Raw genomic sequence first — 25,666 nt, 5'->3', positions numbered from 1 at the left:
AGTGTAAACTCTCAACATTTTTTTTTCTATTATCTTTAACGAAATTGATTTGTCTAAAGAAATCCAATGTCACATAGCAAAAGCTAAGAAGATTTAACATGGGAATGTGGGCAAGAAGCATTTAATGACTGACTGATGTTAGGTGAGTGAACAAATGGTTGTATTAAAAATTATTTTGTAAGATTTTCAGGGAAAAAATATATAAGAAGTGAACTATTTCAGATGCTACACTGTCTCCTAGTAAGACATTTTAAAGGGTAACTGACACTTACATAGGAGTTAAACAGAATGCACAATTTCTCCTTAGTAACGATAAAGAATCTACCTAATTTCACTTATGCCCCATTGGCCAGCTACTTACCCATCTACTTATGAAATATCTTCAGAAAGGCTTTAAACTATAGTATCGCAAAAAACTTTTTTACCCCCCTCAGGAGAAGAGTAGGGAAGAACAGGCTATGACACCAAGCTGACATTATGATTAAACATTTATAAACAATGAAATTATTTCAACTCTTGTAGATGTCCATTGTTTAGAACATACAAAAATTTCTTACATTTGTAATGTCTCAGAAATAAAAAAAAAATTTTTTTTCTCCTGGCAAAGACCATTTTTAATTTGAAATAGAATCTTTAGAGAACTGAGAGATAAAAAGCAGTCTGTCATCACATGAAGAAGAGAAAAATGAAAGAAACTTAGAGCACTGAAAATGAACATAAAGAAATATTCACCATGAATATACTTCACTACATTGACACTAAGACCATGACGGGATATGGTCATTAGGACTTCTCCAGCACTCTTCCTCCAAGGCAGGTTGTAGGGAGGGCACCAAGAGGTTATTGCACTGAATAAAAGCTGGAGATCATCTTTTTGAGCCAGCTCCTCCGCCGGAGAAACAAAACTGCAGAGTTTCACTAAGATCTAAAGAAACAAAACAAATGTGTATTTAAATAAATGAGTGGTTGGGTAAAGGAGGAGCCAGAAGAGGGCTAGATCTGATTATTAAAAACTCTGAAAGTTCAGGGTTAGTATTAAGTGATATCATTAAAGCCACAATGATGGGTGCACTAACTCAGGCAATGTTAAAAAAAAAACCCTATAATTTAGAAGTGTGTTATACTAAGATAGTAAGCCAGACCTACTTTTATCAGCTTATTTAAAATTAACAAAAAAACAAAACAAAAAAAAAAACCACCAAAAAAACAAAACAAAAAAAACCTCCAACTCTGTTTACTCTCCTGTCTTCTCTGTGGTATTTTTGCATACTGACTCTGAAATGGAATAAATCAACAGTAACTTTCAAGATCAACATTTTGGTTTTCTAATCTGGTTCTTTAATTCGTAGATTGTCATAGGTGAGATACAATTTTCTTCTCTAAAAAGGACAGTTTTAGGGAGGTGAAAAAGTAAAAACAGGTCTTGAAAAGTATTTTAAAATTGTTCCAATTTCTATACAGGTAGAAGGAGATATTACAATAACAAAATCATCTTAATTCTGAAGCATCTTTCAATTATCTCTAGTAGCCAAAAATCTTCTAAGGCTTGGCTTTCAAAGAAGATTCAAAACTTCTTAAACTTTGGAATGAGAACTTATTCCTTAATTATGATTTGCAGAATACAGATTATACTAGTACTCAAAGCACTAAGAGCCACTACTTTTAGAATTTAGCTATGGTTTCTGCCTTCAATGGATATCTTTCCTGCTCATCTTGTCTCTGCATCAGAAGTTAACTTTTCTTCTCCTCGCAAAAATTTCTTTTCTAAATATTCAAAAATATATATCATAATGAACAAAGTAACTATAATTTATGTAAATTTTATTCTCTTCAAAGAAATGTGCTTCATGAAATTTGAGTATTTCAGCATCTGTGGGAAAACTGCTAAATATACAAAAAGTATTTAAAATATGTTTTGTCTGAGAAAGTTAGGTTTTTTACTTCTCCTATTTCCTTCAATGCAAAAATTTACTTAAATAGAAGGGCTTTCTAATTCATAGTTGCCAAATATAAGGAAGGGGGAAAAAATTACCAAGAATACAGAGAAATAAGATATTTACAAAATAGGTAAATACAGGCATTCCCCCTGACACACACAAAAATGCCTGGAGAAACTGCTGGACACTGACTTAATATGTGTAATAGGTATTATCTTTCCCCATACATGTCAAATATAACAAAAAAAATAATATGAAAAAAAGATCATCAACTGCAGCAAAATATCTACCTTCAAAAAAGTACATCACTGATTATACTTTTCACTGGTTCTCACACTACCTTATGTGATTAGAGAAGTGGATGCCATTTCTCTAATTTGTAACATAAAAACAAACTTGAAAATAAAATACTTTTCTCCAAAACAAATCTTTCTTCTCAAAAATGAACTGGATTTAATTCCTTAAATTTGTTGATTTTTAAAATAACTAGCTCTTAATCTTTAAAGGCAAAAGGATTCTCAGAAATAATCTCCTGTAATCCTTTCATTATAAAATGAATAGAAAACCAGTCTATATCTCATTTGTCTTCTCCTATATACTAACCATTTCTATTTGTAGGGACTCTGTTATTAAGTCTAGCCAAGTGTGGCAGAAAATAACTGGCCAAATCAACACAACAACAAAAAACCCACAAAACAAAACAACACAGTGAATGCCTACATGAACCAGTACCAATGCTAAAGACCCAGGAAACCAACTATCACATAACATAAACATACGGATTTCATGTATCATAAACAGTATGTGTTCTGAAAACATTTGGTAAGTCTGTCCCCACTGGCATTCTAGACAAAGTGGCGACCACAGTGTCCAGTCTGTGAGGAGAAAATGAAATAAGGAAGTGATGCTAAAGGAGCACTGGATTAGGAGGTGGGAAGAGCCAGGCCCCCATCTCTGCCACACAACTGCTGTGGATTACAGCCTCAGCTATTAGTTTCTGTAATTTAAACGGACAGTTTCATCCAAATTCTCGTTGAAGTTCCTTTTGGCCTTAACATTCAATGGTTCCAATATGCTGAAATGAATCTCCCATTCATTTGGAAACACCCACGGCCTTAAGATACAGAAAACATTTTTTTAAGTTTTAGAAGAAATCTTTGCTATACTTAATTAGCATTAAAAACACAAAATTCAGCCTCTGTTTATTGCCAAAGGTATTAATTAGTTCTTTAGAAGAGCTTTATTGAAATAGGTTTACTAGCCTATAAGCAAAGACTAACCCACTACATTCATTAGCAACGTCTTTAAGCAGCTTTAATTCCTATGGGATTTACTCCTTTGTTTATTCCCATTGCTTTTCTTCCAATCTAATTCAGGACTCAGATAAACATAACTTCTAATCCTATTTCTGCCATTTGCTTTCATCATCATTTTGTGGAAAAACAAAACCTCTAAAGTTATGGGATGCCTTCCAAATAATGAGATAATGGATGTTACCTAACTACTAGCAAAAAGTATCTAAGAAATCTAGTGTTCAATAAATATTTGTTGAATTAGTACTTTATTGATAATCTTGTCTTTTCCCTTTTTTTGTTGTTGTTTTTTAAGATTTTATTTATTTGAGAGAGAGCGAGTGCACACATGTGTGCATGAGCTGGGGTGGGGGGTGGGATAGGGCAGAAGCAGAGGGAGAAGCAGGCTTCCTGCTGAGCAGGGAGACTGACCTGGAGCTTAAGCCCAGGACCCTGGGATCATGACCTGACCTGAAGGCAGATGCTTAAACAACTGAGCCACCCAGGTGCCCTGTGTCTTTTCCTTTCTAAAACCGCCTTAGTCTCCCTCTCTCTTGTCCCCTCATTGCTCACCCCTCCGCAAAGCTCTTCATCAAAGACCCCACTACCATGTATCCAGCTCCACCTTAACCACTGCAGATCCACTGTCCTCTCAGCTACTCTGAGGGAGGTGGCCCTGGTGTTGGAAAGAGCAGCAATCAAAGGGACTTTTAGTTCATGTCTACCACACACAAACCATCGCTTTGTGTTTTATTTCACTTAATCCTCACAAAAATCCTTTAGGTAGGTATCATTTTCCTGACTTCAGAGGTGAGAAATGTGCATCTTAAATTATGTAATTGCAGAGAACTGAATTCAAACAGGTGTGGTTTGTTTTTATTTTTTTTAAGTGAAGTGATAACACGTTAACACAAAATTTACCATCTTAATCATTTTTAAGTATAGTGTTCATTTCATGCACGTTGCGGTACAACAGCTCTCTAGCACATTTTCATCCTGCAAAACTGAAACTCTACACCCACTGAACAACAACCCTTTGTTCCCTACCCTCTGGCACTTGGGAACCACTGTCCTACTAGCTAAGAGTTTGACCACTTTGATTCACAGAAGTGAAATGATGCAGTACCTGTCCTCTTGTGTCAATGTGGTTTTTTTGAACACTGTATTAGTCCCATACATTAGACTGTATTCCACATGTGTGTACTCTGTTTTGAAAATTTTCTCCCAAAGAAGGATATCAAAATGACGGCCAGACAAACTAACAAAGGTCTACTAAACCCTGGTCAACTGCTAATGCTATTAAAGGAATAGCAGCAACAGCAGTAAAGAAGGACTTTATAAGCAGAGAGCAGAGGAGATGGTGGCAGCCACTAAAATAAACAGCCTTTTACAAGTGAAATATTTATAGGCTAGGAATTTCCTATATTTAGAACAATAAACAGAATTTCTTGATATTTTAAGAACTATTACCCCAGGGGCGCCTGGGTGGCTCAGTGGGTTAAAGCCTCTGCCTTTGGCTTGGGTCATGATCCTAGGGTCCAGGGATCAAGCCCCTCGTCGGGCTCTCTGCTCAGTGGAGAGCCTACTTCCTCCTCTCTCTCTGCCTGCCTCTCTGCCTTCTTGTGATCTCTGTCTGTCAAATAAATAATAAGATTAACAAAAACAACAACAAAAAAAAAACTATTACCCCAAATTTAATATGACTGTCAACAGAAATTTTTCTTGCTTATTTCCTTTTAGAGATGTTATTGCCTTATCAAAGGATACCTTAATATTTGAATCTGTCCAGAGAAATAAACTTGTTAATGCCTCACTCCATTACTCCTCAAAATAAGTGTTCAGATTCAAGAAATATGGCAATTATATGAGATAAAGTCAATAATAAAGAGCATAGAAGGGGTGCCTGAGTGGTTCAGTTGGTTAAGTGTCTGTCTGCCTTCAGCTCAGGTCATGATCCCAGGTCCTGGGACACAGCCCCACATCAGGCTTCCTGCTCAGCGGGGAGTCTGCTTCTCTTTTCTCTCTGCCTCTCCCCAAACTTGTGCACTCTTTCTAACTCTCTCTCTCTCTCTCAAATAATAAAATCTTAAAAATATATAAGAGCATGGAATACTATAGAAAATGGAATAGGCAGAACATTTCTTTGAGGAGTACACCTGTTTCACTTTAAACAGACTGGTATTGCTGGGCAGACAAATAGCACCTTCCACACCTGTACAAAAACTTTCTGGAGTAGTCCACGACGTTCTGCTACAGGTAGCTCATTCTGTGCACCTCCAACGGCCTCAGGCACATGTGGAAGGTCAAAAAACAGATATAAACATTTAACCAGGGTGGAAGGCACGGACATCGTTGTCATGCAGTCCACGGTTTTCTGGAAAACAAACCAGTAAGTAAGTGAATAAGAAGATAGACAGATGTAACTGTAACTGGTACAGCTAAGTAAATTCACAAATTTTAAGCCAGATGTTAAATCATTAACTTACAAATTTTAAGCCAGAAAATTACATATCAAAATAACTTCTTGAATGCCTGAAAATCTTTAAAAAATTACTCCATGCTGACAAATACTCATTTTCCATTTGGACAAGTTTGCTTTAATCAAAGATTGAGATGTATTTGTTATTTATTAAGTTTACTATTTATTAAGAGGCAGAATGTTTCAAAGAATATAAACTTTGCAATCTGGAAAAAAGACACTTAACCATAAATCTGGGCAAACGAATTTTGCTGGACCTCACTTTTCTCTCCTATAAAACAGATATAATGCCAAGTAGGTCTCAGAGCTAATATAAGCATTATATAACAAACACAAGCTATATTAAGCACTATATTCTGTATTAGTAGTTGCTTGACCATGATTTTTATTCTTAAAATACATTCTTGAGGCTGGAAGTACACTTGAGGGATATAGCCATCACATACACATACACACACACACACACACACACACACACACATATCTCTATATCATTTTCAACAATTTCTAAAGGAAAAAATTCTACTTTCTTGTTATGGTGAGGCTTCCAGTATTCTTAAGTATGCTATAATAATTGGCAAATTTTCTCATGGTGAAGTTTGGAATAAAAAGTTTTATCACGCTGGAGATCAAGAGCTGGCATAATCCGTATTAAGTTTCTTAGCTTTCTCATCAAGCAAGTTTTGAATGTGTAGGGTATGCCTGGTAGGGTGCTAGGAACAGGACATGCAATGACAAAGCACCCCTGCCCTTCAGAAGACCACAGTCTACTAGCAGAAGTAGGTTCGACTATGATTTAATTTCTTAAGTGTAGTGATGACAGTACGCTGGCTAATATAAAGGGAATCATCAACACCGCCAGGAACAGAATGGAAAAGTATAGGAATTAAGAGGGGAAAGACCATCTGGAAGATACATAGGAGGTTGACCTCTACAGTATAGTATGTTTCAGGAACCTGAGTCCAAAACTGTTAATTCCTGAAAAGCCACAATAATAACATCTAATCTTTAATAAGTGTTCGTTATAAAACAGGCATAATGCTAAGCATTTTAATTACTCATCTATTCCTCCAACAACCCTACAAGGTATATTCTATTATTGTGTGATCCTGACTTTACACATGAAGCAGTTGAAACTCATGACTGACATAACCTGCCCTAGGCGACAAAGCCGGCTGAATGATCCCCACGTGCATACGTCTGATGACCTATGTATGCGTATGGTCTCCCAATCTGGTTTGACTTTTATTTTCCTGGCACTGGAGAACCACTGAAGTGTTACAAACAAAGGAATAACAGAACCAGATTTCAGAAAATTAGCTGGTGGTAGTTTAGATATGTTAGATATAAAAGCAAGAAAGCCAAGGTAATTAGGAAACTATTACAGAAAACCGTATAAGAGATGGGGCTTGAACTAATGCAGTAGCAGGGTGATGAGAGGAGAGAGACTTTGCAACAATCCCTTCCTTGCAAATAAAAAACCAATAACCAATAACCAAAAAAAAAAAAAAAAAAAAAAAAAAACAATCCCTTGCATGATCTGGTCCTTTTCTACACATCCAGTATCATTTCCTGCCTCTAAATATTTTAAAAACCCTTTGCTCTTCCCACTATGATTACTTCTAGTTACCCCATCTCCATATTTCTGATGTTCAGTTTAAAGTCTGCCCATGTCAGAAGCTTTAATTCCTCATCTTTCCTCCTACCCCCACTTACAAAATTTGTAACTCTCACATTTCACATTTCTATTTTCATAGCACTACATATACCCCCCATGAATGCATTTTATTTTTTTAAAATGGTTTAGGTTTTTTCTTTTTTTAAGGTTTTATTTATTTATTTGACAGAGAGAGCACACAAACAGGGGGAGTGGCAGGCAGAGAGAGAGAGGGAGAAGCAGATAGTCTACTGAGCAGAGAGCCTGATGCCGACTCAATCCCAAGACCCTGGGATCATGACCTGAGCTGAAGGCAGACGCTTAACCCACTGAGCCACCCAGGTGCCCCATGATTGCATTTTATAGTGTTATCTTCATCTACTCCATCTTTGTCATCTACATGTTGACTTAGGACATATTTTTGTCATCTCTGTTCCTCACCACTACCAACAGGAAATGGCAGGTAAACAGAAAAGCTAACTCAAAATATATAACCCTGAATTTTCTTTTAAAATGTCTCTTTTTCAGGGCACCTGGGTGGCTCAGTCGTCAAGTGTCTGCCTTTGGCTTAGGTCATGATCTCAGGGTTCTGGGATCGAGTTGCCTGTCAGGCTCTCTGCTCAGCAGGGAGTCTGCTTTTCCCTCTCCACCCTGCTCATGCTCTCTCTCACTATCTCTCTCACTATCTCTCTCTCTCTCTCTCTCTCAACTAAATAAATAATAATCTTTAAAAACAGAATAAAAATAAAATAAAATGTCTTTTTCTAGTCAGGTTATTATTAGCTTTCCCTTTCCATTAGGCAAAATATATGACTTCTCATTTTCATTTTATAACTCATAGACTAAAAGTATAATTTGGCATCCAAACTAGTAATTGGCAACATCTGTAATTTTTCTAAAAAGTGATTAGGTTTCCCCTGATTCTTTTCTTACTCTTTTAAGGCAATCTGTCCATTTGTACATATTTAAGCTAATTCACATTTATTGACTTTCTAGTGTGTTAGGAATTTTGGTAGGACACACTTTTTGTTCACACTTGAGAAAGACAGCAACTACAGAAAATGTGATTAAAACTTAGAAATATTCCAGGGTGCCGGGGTGGCTCAATAGCTTAAGCATCTACCTTCAGCTCAGGTCACGATCTTGGGGTCCTGGGATCAAGCCCCATGGTGGGCTCCCTGCTCAGTATAGAGTCTGCTTCTCCCTCCCCCTCAATCCCTCACCTCCACTACTGTTCTCTCGCTCAAATAAATAAATAAATAAATAAATAAAAATCCTAAAAAACAAACAGAACAAAACTCAGAAATATTCTAATGAAAAATGATTATTTTACATGTTATTCTAAACCAAACCAAATTTTGGTACAGTAATAGGGAGGCATTTATAGCTACCATCAACAGCCAACAGAACTGACATTTTGATAGTCTTCTGGTCCGGTCACAGATACATGGAAACAGCGGGCCTCTTTAGGAGTATCTAAAGGTTACTTGGAGTAAACAAACATCTCCATTTGCCCAGGACTCAAGGGTTGCCTGGGATGTGGGGTTTCTGAGCTAAAATCTGGGAAGTCCCAGGTACATCAGAGCAAGTTGGTCTAATTCCTTTTGTGATGTTAAGAAAGAAAGAAAAACAAACCTAAACCAGCAAACAAAAGAAAGAAACAGATCATTCTAAGGGAGAAAAGTCCCAGGGCTACTACTTGAGGCTAGTGCCTATTGCCAGGATATGGTTACTAAGGAATATGCACTGTTTCTACTGTGGCCTGTCACTGTAGTATTACTAGTGTCACACCCGCCTTTGTAAATCCCATTATTAAATGATGTGAGTTGTTTAAAACCCCCACTGTAATTTAGATAATAACCATTCTCAAGACTGGCACTAACTTTGATAGGTAATTCTACTCAGAACTGTAGATGGTTGAATAAACTTTCATGCCCACATCACAGGCCAAGAGTCAGGCATCCAAACAGATCATCACTGAGTAGATGCAACACAGATCATGGCAGATGTTTAAAGGTGATTGGGCGGGGGGAGTGGCAATCTCCAGAATAAATCAAGTGGGAAGGGAATACATATTATCCTGAAAACATCAGTATTCCCCTATTTTCCCATAAAGTTAAAAGAATTTTAAAAGTATTTTCCATGTCATTTATTCCTTATTAGTGAAGTGACATCAGATGATTCTTCTAAGGCAAGTGTTCTTGATATGAGGAATTTGAGAAAGAAGACAGAGGATCACAAGGGAAGGGAGAGAAAAATAAAACAAGATGAAGTCAGAGATGGAGACAAACCATAAGAGACTCTTAATCTTAGGAAACAAACTGAGGGTTGCTGGAGGGGAGGAGGGGTTGGAGGGATGGGGTGACTGGGTGATAGACACTGGGGAAGGTATGTGTTATAATGAGCACTGGGTATTATATAAGTGATAAATCACAGGCCTGTAACCCTGAAACAAATACATTGTATGTTAATTAATTGAATTTTAAAAAAAAGACTGGGGGCGGGGATAGGGAATGGGGGTGTGATAGCTAAAGGGTACAGGGCTTCTTTTTGGGATGATGGAAGTGTTCCGAAATAGACTGTAGTGATGGCTACACAACTCTGTGAATATATTAAAAACCACTGAATTACACAGTGAGTTAAATGGGCGAGTTATATGGTATGTAAATTACATAAAAGAAAAAAGAATAAATGTGTTTAAAAAACTTAGAGGGGGGTGGAGAAAGAAGGCAAGAGCCCTAACATGGGTCACAGCAGCGTTGGTCTGGGCCACATGGAGCCAGAGCTCCGGGCTACTCGCCTACAGTCACAGGAGTCCAGTGCTGTACCTGGCACACTGTGCACTGCTATCATGTTCCACGTGTGTTATGACATGACAAAGACGGAAAATGCTATTCAAGTTAGGCATTCCCTCAGGTATAAAATTAATAAAATAGAATTCTCCTCATAGAGATGTTGTAAGAAGCATGAAATAACATGTAAGAAGCATTAGAAGAACATAATGATTATCATAAAATCTTAATTAGATACGATGATAAATTTAATCTCACAAAATTCCATGAGGATAAAAAAAGTTATCAAACACAAAAACAAAGAACTTACCTGACCAGAGGATGCTAACAAATTAATTGTTGTCAGTAGCATCCAACCTCTACTGGCTTCTTCACTCTGATTGATTTCTAGGAATTGGACTATGGCCCGACTTGCAGCCTCTATAAAACCAAAGGGAACCCATGAGGTGGGGGGAGATCACATATAAAGAGGTTCTTCCTTAAAACCTGCCCCAAAATGATCATTTACTACGCACGTGCTTTCTATCAGCACAATTACATGCTCTGTGTAAAATACGTTAAAAAGAGCAATACTTTAATGGTATATCTAGGCCCTTAAATCATATCATTATATCAATACAGAAATGGAGAAGTCAACCTATGTATTTTGGGGACAACAACATCATGAACCAGTCAAAAAGAGTCATGAGAAAGGTAAAATTTGAGCTAAACGTACCTGGAAAACAAGGATACGTTTGTCTAGGAAGTGGGAGGGAAGGCAAGGAACAGAGAAATTAAAAGCAGAGTATTAAAACAAAAGTGTAAATAGAAGACTGAGCCTAGTAAGTAAGATCAAGACAAAGAACTGTAGTAACACTGTGTTAAAAGTCTACAAGAGCTGTTTGAGGATTAGAGTCTAGCGTCAACAGTAAAGCCAATTTATGAGGGTAATCTAAAGGCCATTGACTTTCTGCTCCATAGAAAGCAAGTGTAATTTCTTGAGCAAAGTAGACGATGAAAGGATCAGTCTAAGACCATATATATATATAGAGAGAGATAGATATAGATGTACAGTGGTGATGTGCAGGACAAACTGGAAGGGCAGAGATTCTGGTGGAGGTGACCCAAATCAGTAGCCGCCCCAGTGACACACACAAAGGGGACCTGAACAACTGACAGTGGGAATAATGAGTGCCACGCACAGAATAGCATCAGAGGAAAGAAAATTTAGTCAGTTATGGTTTTAGAAGTAAGGGAAATGGGACCAATCCCAAACCATGTGCTTAATTTCATCAGCACAGAGTTCATTAATGTTTCTATCAATGTATGAGATGAGTTAAAGTGTCAGAAAGTAAGTCTAATCTGTTCACTTATCAAAACCAACCTGATAGGTTGCTAGTGTACACTTCACACACAACATAAAAATGCAAAAGGTAGAATAAATAGAATTTAGGTTGCCTTTGAGGTATTTTTTTTCTTTCATTTAAGACAATCAAGATAAATAAAGTTTTTCATTAAATAACTGAATGAATACAAGACTTACATAGGATACTGTGCTGGGAATATTTCATCTTTGTATACTTCCATTTGAAAGAATAATTTAATACAAAGAATTTTAAATAGCTCATTTTTACCAAGTCTTACTGTACAACAAACACTGTCTTTTTTTTTTTAAAGATTTTATTTATTTATCTATTTGACAGACAGAGATCACAAGTAGGCAGAGAGGCAGGCAGAGAGAGAGAGAGGAGGAAGCAGGCTCCCTACAGAGCTGAGAGCCTGATATGGGGCTCAATCCCAGAACCCTGGGATCATGACCTGAGCCGAAGGCAGAGGCTTTAACCCACTGAGCCACCCAGGTGCCCCAACAAACACTCTTTCAAGAACCTTATGAGTTATTTTCTATCATTATACCTGTTATAGTAATACAAACTGAGAAACAGAGAGGATGAATAATTTGCCTAGAGCCACATAGCTAGTCAGTGACAGAACTTATATTCAAATCCAAACTGTCTAGCCTGTAAGAGATAAAGATAGTGATTTAAAAAAAAAAAAAAAAAAAAAAAAACCTACTGGAAAAGAGGGAAGCCAAAAGAATCCTAGCTTATTTCTAATATTTCAACATCTTAAAAATGTTGAAATTATTGTATTCATATTTTCACTGATTTATACCCTCTCGCCCCCTCTAGAAAGTAAATATCATGGGAGCACAAGGACTCCTTGTCTGCCTTGTTCACTGCCAATCCCTTGTATGAAGCACATCACTGGCACTAGGTGGGTAGTCAATACATATCTGTTAAATGAGTGAATAAATCAAGCTAAGGAGATCAAAGAAGGGCACTTTGAGCTCAACTTGTTACAAACATCAAGAATGTTGGAGTTTACTATGGAAAACAGATTCCTGCAAGTTCTGAGGAGAATAATACTACAAAGAAAGCAATGTTTAAGGCTAGTTAAATTGTGAAGGTCTCAATAGAGAGGGGAGCAAACAGAAGACTCTCACCAAAAAACATTCTTTAGCAATTGTGGTTTGAGATCACTGATAAATACTGATCTGCAATTTCTTCTTGCAAATCTGTAATGGGTCAGGTTTTAACGCTATATTACATAAGCTCTTTCCTTGATAGGAACTAAATGCTTGTGTAAGGAAGATGACTCCTTTCCAGTAAGTAAAAATTTTCAAAGGCTGATATGCTGTGCTTCCATTTCCTAGGCTTCTGCACAAGGCAGGCAACTTTGGTGTTAAATTGTGTACTTCCAACTTCATAACTCAATATATTAAAAAATTACTTGCAGTCTTCAAATTGATTATTCCATCATGAAATCAATGTAATAAAATTCTATTTCATAACAACAATGACAAAAACATTGATTAGAAAATGAATTGGTTGGGGCACCTGGGTGGCTCAGTGGGTTAAGCCTCTGCCTTTGGCTCAGGCCATGATCCCAGGGTCCTGGGATCGAGCCCCACATCAGGCTCTCTGCTCAGCGGGGAGCCTGCTTCCCCCCTCTCTCTGCCTGCTGCTCTGACTACCTGTGATCTCTCTCTCTCTGTCAAATAAATAAATAAAATCTAAAAATAAATAAATAAATAAAATGAACTGGTCAACTACCTATGCTTCTGACAAAGAACGAAAAGAAAGGGGCTGAAGAGAACAACAAAATTACCTTCCCAATATGAAAGCTAGAGAGCTACAGATAAGACACATTCTGAGTGAAGTGAAATGCCACCCGCGTTTTTTCAATATAACGCTATTAATGTTAAAAGGACACTGGACAGGGGCACCTGGGTGGCTCAGTGGGTTAAAGCCTCTGCCTTCGGCTCGGGTCATGATCCCAGGGTCCTGGGATCGAGCCCCGAATCGGGCTCTCTGCTCAGCAGGGAGCCTGCTTCTCCCTCTCTCTCTGCCTGCCTCTCTGCCTACTTGTGATCTCTGTCTGTCAAATAAATAAATAAAATCTTTAAAAAAAAAAAAAGGACACTGGACAAATATGTATTTTCTGCTACTCAATAACTGTTATTCAGTGAGTCGTCAATTATAAACAATGAATGCTAATCCTTATTTTGAGAACCAAAACACCAAAAACCTACTTTTGGCTTGCAACAGTTCTATTTATCTGAGCGATGGTGGGCATTTATACAAATATGTGGTTACTCTTGTGTTGGTTGACAATGAATATTAAGATATTCCGCAAGATAAGAACACACAAATAATTGATTTTTTAAAACCCTCAATGTTCGAATTGTTATTAAACATTATAACAACTCAGTGGATCGCTGAGCTGATTAAATAATACACATGAAAATAAAGATTGAAAAAGATCAGTAGAGTGTAATTAGTAACAGCATCTAACAACTTTACCAACTTAATTAACAACTACCCTTTTCTGAGAAGAATGTGGAGAAGACCTCATTGACAAGGGATATTTACATAACAAATGTATTCATAAGAACTATTTTACCCTTACCTACTTATTTCAGTTTGCTGCCATTCAAAACACATTAATGGGATCTCCCACTTTTTATTTTAAATGAGTCAAGAAGCTCATTGTAAACATCTTGAACATTGAGTGTGATCTTTAAAAAATTATATATACTAGAAAGTAATTTTAAATTAAACCTCAAGAAATTACAATTTCTTAAAACTTTGGAAGAAAAACACTTCTAGTAAAGAAAAATTGCAGTAGAACCTTTCAATTTCACTAACAGTTAACAAATACAAATTTAAATGATTTAACTTAACTACAAAATATAACTATAAGAGTTAATGAAAGGAATATATTAATATTAATCCATCTTGAGAGTTGCCAATCATTTGATTCAAGCTTTAGCTTTCATACTGCATTTCAATACATACAGTCAACTGAAAAAATGCAGAAATGGAGTTAGTAGAGCTCATTATTAGATTAAGTAATAGAAGGTAGATAATTTTAAAAGAAATTTAAAGACAGACTATGAGTGAATTCAGTCAGAAAATATTTAGAGCAATCAAAATGCAAAACTTAGTGCAATACAATATTTCCTTTGCATTTAAAGCACAGTCATTTTCAAACCTATGCAACAGGATGAATATGTGAAACACATCCACAGTATTATGAAATTTTTTTCATTAATGAAGAAACCAAGCCCCCAAAACTCTTTCCCATCCCCAAAACCTTCCATAAGTTAGTCAGAAAAATAGTATTAGAACTCATAGCTTTCATGCTCTTTTTTTTCATTTTATAATACACAACCACACCTTGGGAATAAAATTACCTGAGGGTGTTGTGGCTTTGAAATCCTTGGAGGACAGCGGGGCACACTGTTTTTCTGTTTAAAAAAAGAGGCTGGGTTGTCTACTTAGGGATTCACTACATTAAACTAATCCCACCACAGATGCTGTGTAAGACACCAGTTGTGGTAAGCATCCGCCAGCTCCTCCATCACCAGGCCACTGTCCACTGGGGATCATTCCACTGTATTTAACAGCAGCACCTATCACACAGTGATGTCATTAATAATAAACTGAAGATATTATTTTTACATGGGTGGAGATTTTTTGCTTCAATGACTTATATGGACCATGTGCCCTTAACACTAGCAGACTGCATAGTGGAACTTATTAACAAGTAACTACAAAAGGTAGGAAAAAATCTTAAGCTATACCCTGTACACAACATGGCCACAAATTAGTTGAGGGCCACTACATATTTTTAACAAAAGCCACATGGAGGCAACAACCAAAAGAGAATTATGGGAGGCAGAGAATGCAAGAACTGTCAAGTTGCCCTCATGTATTACATACCAATCCTTATATGCATTTTGCATGTTTCCATTTTTACTAACTTCTGATGGATGGATTCAAACAACAGAATTGCAGACATGCTTATATTCCTACTGAGATATCTACAATCCACGTTAGAAGCGATCTGATAGAGAGGCTTGATATGTGAGTGGTAATTAAGTAACAAACAAGTAACAAGTACTTCACACCAAATTCAGAGGAGTCCTGAAAAAATAACCTTGCTGTGATGCACAACAAATACAGACAACTTTTAAATGAATCAAAGAGGGCTCAATTTCTGGAGAAAAATTATGTGCATAGAATTATAGCAAATTACTTTCAATGATAACTTTCTGTGAAAAGTTCAAGCAGGGTATCAAAAGTAGCCAAATTCAGAGTCAAAAAGTAGAATGATACCAAGGACTGAGAGAAGGAGATGGAGAGTTGCTGTTCAATGAGTATAAAGTTACAGTTATAAAAGATTAGAAAAAAGGTTAAAAAAAAAAAAGGCGCTGTAAGGGCGCCTGGGTGGCTGAGTGGGTTAAAGCCTCTGCCTTTGGCTCTGGTCATGGTCATGATCTCAGCTGGTCATGGTCATGATCTCAGCCGAAGCTGGATGGAGGCCTGCATCAGGCTCTCTGCTCAGCAGGGAGCCTGCTTCCCTTCCTCTCTCTCTGCCTGCCTCTCTGCCTACCTGTAATCTCTGTAATCTAAATAAAATCTTAAAAAAAAAAAAAGATCTACTGTAAGACACTACACTTAGAGGGAACTGTACAATACACTTAAAATTTTCTTAGGAGGGTAAACCTCATGTTATGTGTTTTTTGCTGCAATAAAAATCAGTCAATCAGAAAATGAGAATAGGATATATAAGAGGTAAGATGATTCAGGGGCACCTGGCTGGCTCAATTGGTTAAGCAGTGGACTCAGCTCAGACCATGATCTCGGGGTCCTAGGATGAAGTTCCAGGTTGGAGTCCAGCACAGTCTGCCTTCCTCTCTGCTCCTCCCTCCGCACTCACACGCGCTCTCTCTCTCTCTCTCTCTCCCTCTCTAACAAAATCTTAAAAAGAAAAAAGATAATTCAGAATATGCCTAGGGATCTTGAAAATTTTTTACTAGAAAAACCAAAAGATCAAAAAAATCTCCAAAGTATCTTTTTTAAAAGACTTTATTTATTTGAGAGAGAGAGAGAGAAAGACAGACTGAGCAGGGGTGGGGGCAGAGGGAGAGGGAGAAGCAGATTCCCCAATGAGCAGGGAGCCCAAAGCAGGGCTCCATTCCAAGACCCTGGGATCATGACCTGAGCCGAAGGCAGACACTTAACCAACTGAGGCAGACGCTTTCATGAATGAGCTACCCAGGCACCCCACCCCCATCCAAGTTTGATGATAACATTCACTAGAAGAAACTTCCAATGTTAAACACTAAAAATAAAAGAATAAGAATTCCCACAGCCAGGGGTCTTTAAGACTGACAAAGGAGATACTCCAAAATTATGCTTTTCTCTCTTAAACATAGTAAGTCTGGCTTTTCTAACACTTCCAATTCTCAAAGCATTTAAAAAAATAAACCACCAAACAAAGAAATCCTCTATCAAAAATCAGTAAAGATTTTTTTGAGCACCTCATCTGTGACTAGTTCTCTAGGTGATACAGGGGTGAACACAACAGATAGTAAAACTAAGTAAACTGAGATATTTTCAGATGACAAAGCTCTATAGGCAGTATTTAAGGTGACTGAATAAAATACTGGTGTGGGGATAGAGGATAAAGGATCTATTTGAGATAGGGTGAACAGGAAAGGTTTCTCTTACGGAAGTAATATCTACAAAAATTGAATTTCAATTCAATGGACTCTGAAGTTAATAAATTTCAAAAGTTTAAAACTAAAAATTATATGGAATTACCTGATCTGGAAAAATGTATCTTAAAAATAACCTGGAAATCAAGAAGTCATACTATATTTGCAACTTCTGATGGAGTCTAGAATTACTGCAACATAAAAAGTTTAAGAAAAACCCGTGTGTGGGATGCCTGGGTGGCTCAGTTGGTTGGATGACTGCCTTCGGCTCGGGTCGTGGTCCCGGGGTCCCGGGATCGAGTCCCACATCGGGCTCCCAGCTCCATGGGGAGTCTGCTTCTCCCTCTGGCCTTCTCCTCGCTCATGCTCTCTCTCAAATAAATAAATAAAATCTTTAAAAAAAAAAAAAAAAAAAAGAAAAGAAAAACCCCTGTGTAACTATTACTATATTTAACAATAAGACATCGTGTACTTCATTTAAGATACTTTTCATTATGTCGAAAAACCTACCCTATGTACGTAAAATCATAAGAGGACTTAGGAAAACAAATCTCTAGGGCAGAAAAGTGTTTTTCTACAAACATGCAGATTAGGTATTTGAAAAAGACAGCAACAGAAAAGCAAGTATAAATACAATTTGGGGAATATTTTATTCTAATCCAGGGATACCGCTCAAGAAAGAAAATTCAATGACAGAAGTCAGTATAGAACAGAGAAATTTCCCTTCATGTTACCTGTTTAAAATAGCTAAAAAGGCATAAAATACACAATTCTTATATTTAAGTGCAACTTCTCTGTTCTACAGGAATAACTGAAATCAGGAAAGATAAAAAGAATGCAATCCCACCGTACGTGGAGAAAGGAGAAGACGGGTGGGAAGTTACCTCAAACTATCTCACAACCTTTCACTGAACTTGCTTTAAGGACTGCAAGTGTAATTAAAATCATCTCACTTTAAAATCCATACATCGATTAATACAATGTACTACTTCTGAATAAGAGATTTAGTCCCTCGGTCTAAAAATATTGTAATCGCTGTTGCTCCAAAGACTCCACGATGGGCTCTGGTTAAAGATGGAAGGTTGTGCACATGCATTTATCTCTGTTCTCTCCTGAAGCCCCACAGCTATGGACTGAATTATGCCCCTCTTCCTCAAATTCCTCTGTGGAAGCACTAACTCTTAGTTTGATGGTATCAGAGATGGAGCCTCTGAGAGACAATTAGGGTTCAGACGCAGTCATGATGGTAGGGGTCCTCACGATGAGATTAATGCCCTCATAAGAATAGACACCCGCGCTGTTTCTCTCCTCCAGGTAGGCCACATTGAAAAGGTGCTATTTGGAAGCCAGGAGAAGAGCGATCTCACCAGAAACCAATCACACTGACACTCTGATTTTAGACTTTCAGGCTTCAGAACTGTGAAGGAATATTTCTCTTATTTACATCACTGGTCTATGGTATTTTGTCATGGCAGCTTGAGCAAATTAATACACCCATTAAAATGGTTATAAAAGGATTTTTCAAAAAGCCTAAACCCATAAGAATAAAGAGAATAGCAAAGATGAAAGCAACATTTTGGATACTAAAATAGCAGAGAGGTTAGTGGTAACTGATTTAGCAAACTCTAGAATCTTAAAGCAAGTGCAGGAAAAATGAAAAAGCAACTAAATGACAACAGAACCTCCAACAGGCTCAGGAATTGGTGGGTGCCAGGTGCTTCTAGAAGCGGAGTAAACGTGGGAGTGTACACAGAAGGCCTGGTAAAAGTATGTTAAAGAGCACTGAGACCCCCCCAGATCCCACTAATGTGGGCACCACACTGGGCGTTTGCTCACTGCAAAGAGTGAGGGAGTGAGTCAAGGCTGGGGCGGGAGTGAGGGAGTGAGGCCGTCACACCAGGCCCAGCTGCGGGCTCATGGAGATCATGCAGAAGCGGAAGCTTACGCCCTGAATGCTGAAGGTCCTCAGACCTTATCCCTACTTGGCTTCCAAAATGCTGAGAGGCAGACATGTATCTTCCAAGTAGAAACTGGACATTCTTTTTTTTTTTTTTTCTTTTTTTAAAGATTCCACCCATTTGACAGACAGAGATTACAAGTAGGCAGAGAGGCAGGCAGAGAGAGAGAGAGAGGAGGAAGCAGGCTCCCTGCAGAGCAGAGAGCCCAATGTGGGGCTCTATCCCAGAACACTGGGACCATGACCCGAGCCAAAGGCAGAGGCTTTAACCCACTGAGCCACCCAGGTGCCCCGAAACTGGACATTCTTAACTGGGGACTCTGCCTAGCTCAGGAGAGAGAGTCAACAGAACAGCCTCACAAGAGCACACTGGGCTGACACCCACAGTTTCAAGCCCCACCCACAAGTGCAGGGCTACGGGCAGCTTTCTATGGCCCCATTCTTACATAGGAGCAGATGGCCAAGGAAGTCCTCTAACCTAAAAGACAGACAAAAGCAAATTAACAAAAACGGCAACCTGAAAGAAACAGAACTAAAAAGAGAATCTATGAAAGAACAGACACCAATAAAAAAAGAAACATTTAGGATTAAAATTACAAGTCACAAATGAAAACAAAACAAAACAAAACAACCTTCATAAAAGGGCTGGATGGTAAAACTGATAGGGTCAAAAGCCAAAAATACAAAATGAGAGAAAATAAGAAAATGAGAGGGACAGTCTCTGGGGTAAACCTGACTAGAAAAAGAAAACCGAGTGGAGGATATTATTATACAAATAATTCCCAAAATTTTCCCAAAGTTAAAGGATGTGAAGTCCCAGTTCAAAGCTCAGTGTAATGTATAAGAATATATGCTCCAAGGCACGGTATCATGAAATTTTTGACCAGGAGAACCAAAGAGGGGATCCTAAATGCTCAAAAAAGGAAAAAAAAGGTTGGTCACAGAAACAAACAACAATCTAGGTAGCTTCAGATTTCTCAATAGCAGTGTAGGAATCCAGAATATGAAGGAGAAAGGAGAAATTATTTTTAAATTCTCACATGAAATTATTTCCAACCTAGAATCTGATACCTACTGAAAGGGGGATAAATGTAATGCAAGCTGCAAGACTTTCCAAAATGACCCCGGGAGCTCACCCTGGGCTGCCTGGAGAAGGACCTAGCTAAGACACCCCCTACCGACCACATCCCCAAGGGAGTTGCTAGACCTAAACTCAACTTCCCATGACACTGGTAGTTTCTGCTGTCTGGTAGGAGGGCCTGTAACTTCCCCTGGGGCCCAAAGTCTCCTGGGGCTAAACAGCAAGGATCTATAAACAGCTCCTATAAACATCCAAGAGACACTCAATTCCAGTACTCAAAGAGCCTAGATCATAAGCAGTTTCTTTATTTCTTCACTGAAAGTTCATATTTGTGTTTGTACTTCAGGAATGGAGGGCGTCAGGGATTTTCCAAGCACACTTTTCTGTGAGATAATGAGACTGGTGGACCTGTGCCTGCTTGAGAATTCTCTTGCTGAACCCCTGGTTTTGTGTTTCCCCTTTCTGCAATAAAGTCATGCTAAATGACCTGTTGTTCTAAGCCATGGTACCTGAATGGCTGTCAACCTAAAGATTTCACCTTCCTTTATAAAAAGAAAGGAACCCATCTTTCACAGTAACAGTCAAAAATTTTTTTCACTAATGGGATTTCTTTCTTTCTTTTTTTTTTTTTTTTTAAAGATTTTATTTATTTATTTGTCAGAGAGAGAGGGAGAGAGAGCGAGCACAGGCAGACAGAATGGCAGGCAGAGGCAGAGGGAGAAGCAGGTTCCCTGACGAGCAAGGAGCCCGATGTGGGACTCGATCCCAGGACGCTGGGATCATGACCTGAGCCGAAGGCAGCTGCTTAACCAACTGAGCCACCCAGGCGTCCCACACTAATGGGATTTCTAAAAAACACAACAAAATGAAAGCACACAAACACATAAAACCTAAACCTTAAATGGTAATTCCCCTGCATCTTTCCTCAGGAAACTGCTGGAAAAGATGCCTTAACAAAAATGAAAAAGTTAGGGGCGCCTAGGTGGCCCAGTGACTTAAAGCCTCTGCCTTCGGCTCAGATCATGATCCCAGGGTCCTGGGATTGAGCCCTGCGTTGGGCTCTCTGCTCAGCGGGGAGCCTGCTTCCCCGTCTCTCCGCCTGCCTCTCTGCCTACTTGTGATCTCTGTCTGTCAAATGAATAAATAAAATCTTAAAAAAAAAAAATGAAAAAGTTAGTTTGAGAAAGAAAGATGCCTTGAGATTCAGAAAACAGAAGTTCCATCCCAAAGAATTGGAAAGATATCTCAGACAACATGAGTGGAAACATAAAAAGGATAGCTATGCGGCTGGCCTAGGGAGCAACTACCATGGATTAATGGATTAACGAAAATCAGAAAGTTCCAGAAGAGCTATTTGCAAGAAGATGAAACTGTCAGAATATCTGACGCCTTCAATGATATTGAAGGGAGATTCAGAAAAACATTTTAGCAATAGGGGATGAATGTGGGATGAAAATCTAGAAAACAAAACAAAATATAGGCAATTATTAACTCAGTTGGAGGTGGTGGAAAAGAAGTCTTCAAGAAAGAAATCACAGCATACCATATCATATGACTCATCTTAAAATACTGTGGTCACAATCCATACAAGATAATATTGATCTAATCAAATTGTGACAGAACAATATTGGAGGGACTTAGAAAGCACACATGTATGGGCAATGGTGGTGAACTTCAGAGAATGAAAGTCTCATTTTCTTTTGTGGGAAGTCAAAAGATAGATCTAAATGTGGAAAAAAGGGGGGGGGCACATACTGCAAGCACATCATTTAGAGGCACAGGTAAATGCCAAAAAAAAATTGTTTTTAAAGTGAGAGTGAGAAATAGAGTTGAACTAGGATGATGGAAGGGAGATGCTGTTTTTAATAAACATTTTAATTATCTGACCCTTAAATACATGCCTGTATTATGTTAATAAAAATAAATTTAAAAATAAGATTACTAAATAAAAGCATTATTGTTACTATGGGAAAAATAGGAATTTGATGGGCTGAAAAAATAAGTGATTGTCCAAAGGGACATTATAAAGAGAATTCAAATCATCAATTTATCAGTCTAATGCTTCAATAAGAAAGCTACCACCCAAACAACCATTACAAAACCAAAATAACAAAATAAAGTCAAGATAAAAATCCCTCAGACATACTGCTAATTTAGAAAATGACTAATGGCAAATAAAATCAAGAAACGTATTTTAATATTGGATAAAGGGATGATACCTGATGAGCTTTAAAATTACCGAATAAAACTTATTATATGTAAAAATTATAGGTTAAAGACCCCTAAGCAGTTTATGATCTAATAGGAAGATGAAGTCACACACAAATAACCCCTGGTGGAATTGAGAAGCAAAGAGTAGTTACAAAGAGAAGGTTTTTCCTTTGATTAAGGGAATCAAGAAACATTCCATCAAAGAGGTATGAGTTAATATTTAAGCTTCAAAGATTTAGACGTACTGATGTGGGGAGTGAGGGGGCAGAGTCTCTCCTATAGGTGAACCATCATAAGTAAAGGATAAAAATAAGAGCTCAGCATGTTTACAACTATAAGCAGCTTGGTTTGGTTGAAATATAGAAAAGAAAACAAGAAATAATATTGTAGACTAGGAATAACTTCATACAGCCAGATCCTGGATTTGCCTTCAATGTCATGCTAGGAATCTGGATTTTGTTCAGAAGGAAACAGTTCTTGGGAGAGCAGGGGTGGGGATCGGAGGTCCCAGGACAATGGTCTTGAGTATAGCTGCTCCACTTGGGAGATGCTGAACCCACCAACAGCAGGGAGTGTGAGAATGGGAACAGGGACAGGTAATTAAAACCCACATGGATAAAACTGAGTCAATTTTCTCTTTAATTTTAATAGCACGTTTACCAAACAGCCTATTCAAATAGTTTTTCCTGGTTTCAGTAAAAATACCTGTGGATTTGTTTGATGCTCTCCTTCGAATTTCTGTCACCATCAGTCGTGAGACTTGGGTTGTGAACTGCAGAAGGTCAGAAAATTTTTCTGTCATCGTATTTGGCGGAGCATTTCCAAAAACCTGTGGATGGAAAAAAAAAAAAAAAGCCACAATTTTAATGAAGCTTTGTCAACTACTGACTTTCATTCTGTATATTTCAAAGTGTGGTAGGACTTGAAAATCAAGTCAAAAAAGTATTCTTATACAGATACTTTGAATCTGAGTATGTTTAAAATACAACTCTTTCTATAAATCTTATCTAGCCACATTTCCTAGCACATATTACACAATCTTTTGAATTAATGATTAAATAAATGAAATAAAAGCCAGAGTATAGTTATCTGTATGTAAAATCTGAATCCATCTTACTGGCAAACTTTAGAAAGCATGTTTCTCTGAAGAGATCTAAATTAAGAATTTAGAGAAAGAGAAGCCTGGGTGGCTTAGTGGGTTAAGTTTCAGATTCTTGGTTTAGGTTCAGGTCATGATCCATGGGTCCTGAGGTGGAGCTGAGCGGTGCCCCACCCTGAGTATGGCTCTGCACTCAGCAGGAAGTCTGCCTGAAGATTCTCTCCACTCCCCCCCCACTCACATTCAAATGTGTGCTCTCTCTTTAAAATAAGTAAATACATCTAAAAAAAAAAAATTAGAGAAAAATGTAAGGTTCCATGATGGTACACAGATACATCAGATGGTGAAGAGCAGGGATTCATCTATGGTTAAGTCCTAGACTGAATACAGAATTACTAAACTCATGCTATAGCTCAGAATTTCTAAACTGTACAATTTCCAAAATAGTACTGTTAGGAAAAAGATTAAAGAAAATGAATGTGAGGGTTATGAAATATACTTGTTTTAATAAAAAACCTAAGACAAATGAACTTTAGAATAAATCTTTTAAAAAAAAGATTTTATTTAGAGATCGAGAATGTGCATGCAAGTGGGGGAGGGGAGGGAGGGAGAGGGAGAATCTCAAGCAGACTCTCTCTGAGCATGGAGCCCTACATGGGGCAGGGCTCCATCTGAAGACCACGGATCATGCATGACCTGAGCCTAAACCAAGAGCTGGAAGCTTAACCCACTGAGCCATAGAATACATACTTCTTAAACCAGTGTGGGCTCAGCAAAGAGGACAAGGAAATGAAACCTGGACCAACAGTCTTAGGAAAAGAAATGGCTATATAACTGGATGTATCCTGAAATATTATTTTGAAAAATGTTCTTTATGCTAAAAGGAAATCTGGTCTTCTAAAACTATTATGACAGCTCTCTATTATAATACTAATCACACAGTATCTTGTATTCTTATTATCTGTTCAAATGTCACTCAAAAGGAGGGAACATATCTTACTCATCTTCGTATTCTATTTTACCTTAATTTATGGGGATATTCCCTAAATATGTTTGTTTATATCCTGTTTCCCACCCCCACAACAACAGATTCTAGAGAACACTTAAGTAGAACTGAAGGCTACATAAATTGTAACATGAGAATATAAACTAAAATTAAGAAAGAAAACAAAAACAAGGAAATAAATAAACCAGGCAAGGGAATAGATGGGGGAAAAAAAACACAAAATCTAAGACCAAAAGACCAGTTCTGTATTTGCCATGTTTGAGTCATAAATTTTGGTTCAAATATACAAAAGAGAAGACTTACTCTACTACATGGTTCACAATGTCCTTAGGTAAGAAAAAATATATATCTAAGGAAGTATCTCCATTTTTATACTATAACATAAAAATTTCTTTCCAAGGATCCTCAAGAAAAGGATACAGCTTATAATGTAATATCCTTATAACAAATATATTTCTTACATTCTTACAACACATACTATATTCCTTATAATACCAAACAAACAAATCAATTCTACAGGGTATACTTTTGTTTGGCTATCTAAGGACTGTTCATTAACTTTACACAGGAGTAATTTTACATTATCTCAAAGAATAAACTGGACTTTTCAAGACCTCAATAAATGTTTTTTTTTTTCGGCTGAGATACTGATAAATGTTATGTGTTTATAACTCAACTGGGTCATTTGTTAGTAAGACCCATATTCTTTAACAAACAAATTGGAGGCAGATTAGAAACTGAGAAGCCTAATAATGACAAAGGCTTGAATAACCATTCTACTACCAACTCAGAAAAGTGAGTATATAACTGTTATTTATAAAACAATTGTGGGGAGTGCCTGGGTGGCTCAGTTGTTAAGCATCTGCCTTCAGCTCAGGTCATGATCCCAGGGTCCTGGGATCAAGCCCCACACTGGGCTCCCTGATCAGCAGGAAGCCTGCTTTGCCCTCTCCCACTCCCCTACTTATATTCCCTCTGTCACTGTCAATCTCTGTCAAATAAATAAAATCTTTAAAAACAATTTTGTATTTTGCTAAGGCAATTATGAAGCTTTTCATCAAACTAATTTAAAACACGCAAATATTCCTCTTACTCAGAATATATTAATAC

The 25,666-nt window shown here is 37.6% G+C and overlaps 1 protein-coding gene across 1 annotated transcript in view; it reads right to left on the bottom strand.

Moving 5' to 3' along the window:
• LOC111154820 (WD repeat and FYVE domain containing 3) overlaps positions 1-25,666 on the bottom strand; it is a 243,510-nt gene that overhangs the window by 144,322 nt on the left and 73,522 nt on the right. Inside the window, exons 3-6 of the mRNA XM_022514747.1 lie at positions 23,157-23,280; positions 10,468-10,577; positions 5,442-5,603; positions 733-925 (exon numbers count right to left, since the gene is read on the bottom strand). Of these exons, the coding sequence (XP_022370455.1) occupies positions 733-925; positions 5,442-5,603; positions 10,468-10,577; positions 23,157-23,280 (589 nt within the window). The remainder of the gene's footprint in view (positions 1-732; positions 926-5,441; positions 5,604-10,467; positions 10,578-23,156; positions 23,281-25,666) is intronic.

The sequence above is a fragment of the Enhydra lutris genome, unplaced genomic scaffold, assembly GCF_002288905.1.
Source record: "Enhydra lutris kenyoni isolate GAN:26980312 unplaced genomic scaffold, ASM228890v2 scaffoldscaffold3, whole genome shotgun sequence".
Lineage (NCBI taxonomy): Eukaryota > Metazoa > Chordata > Mammalia > Carnivora > Mustelidae > Enhydra > Enhydra lutris.
This window is presented reverse-complemented; position numbering and strand designations above follow the sequence as displayed.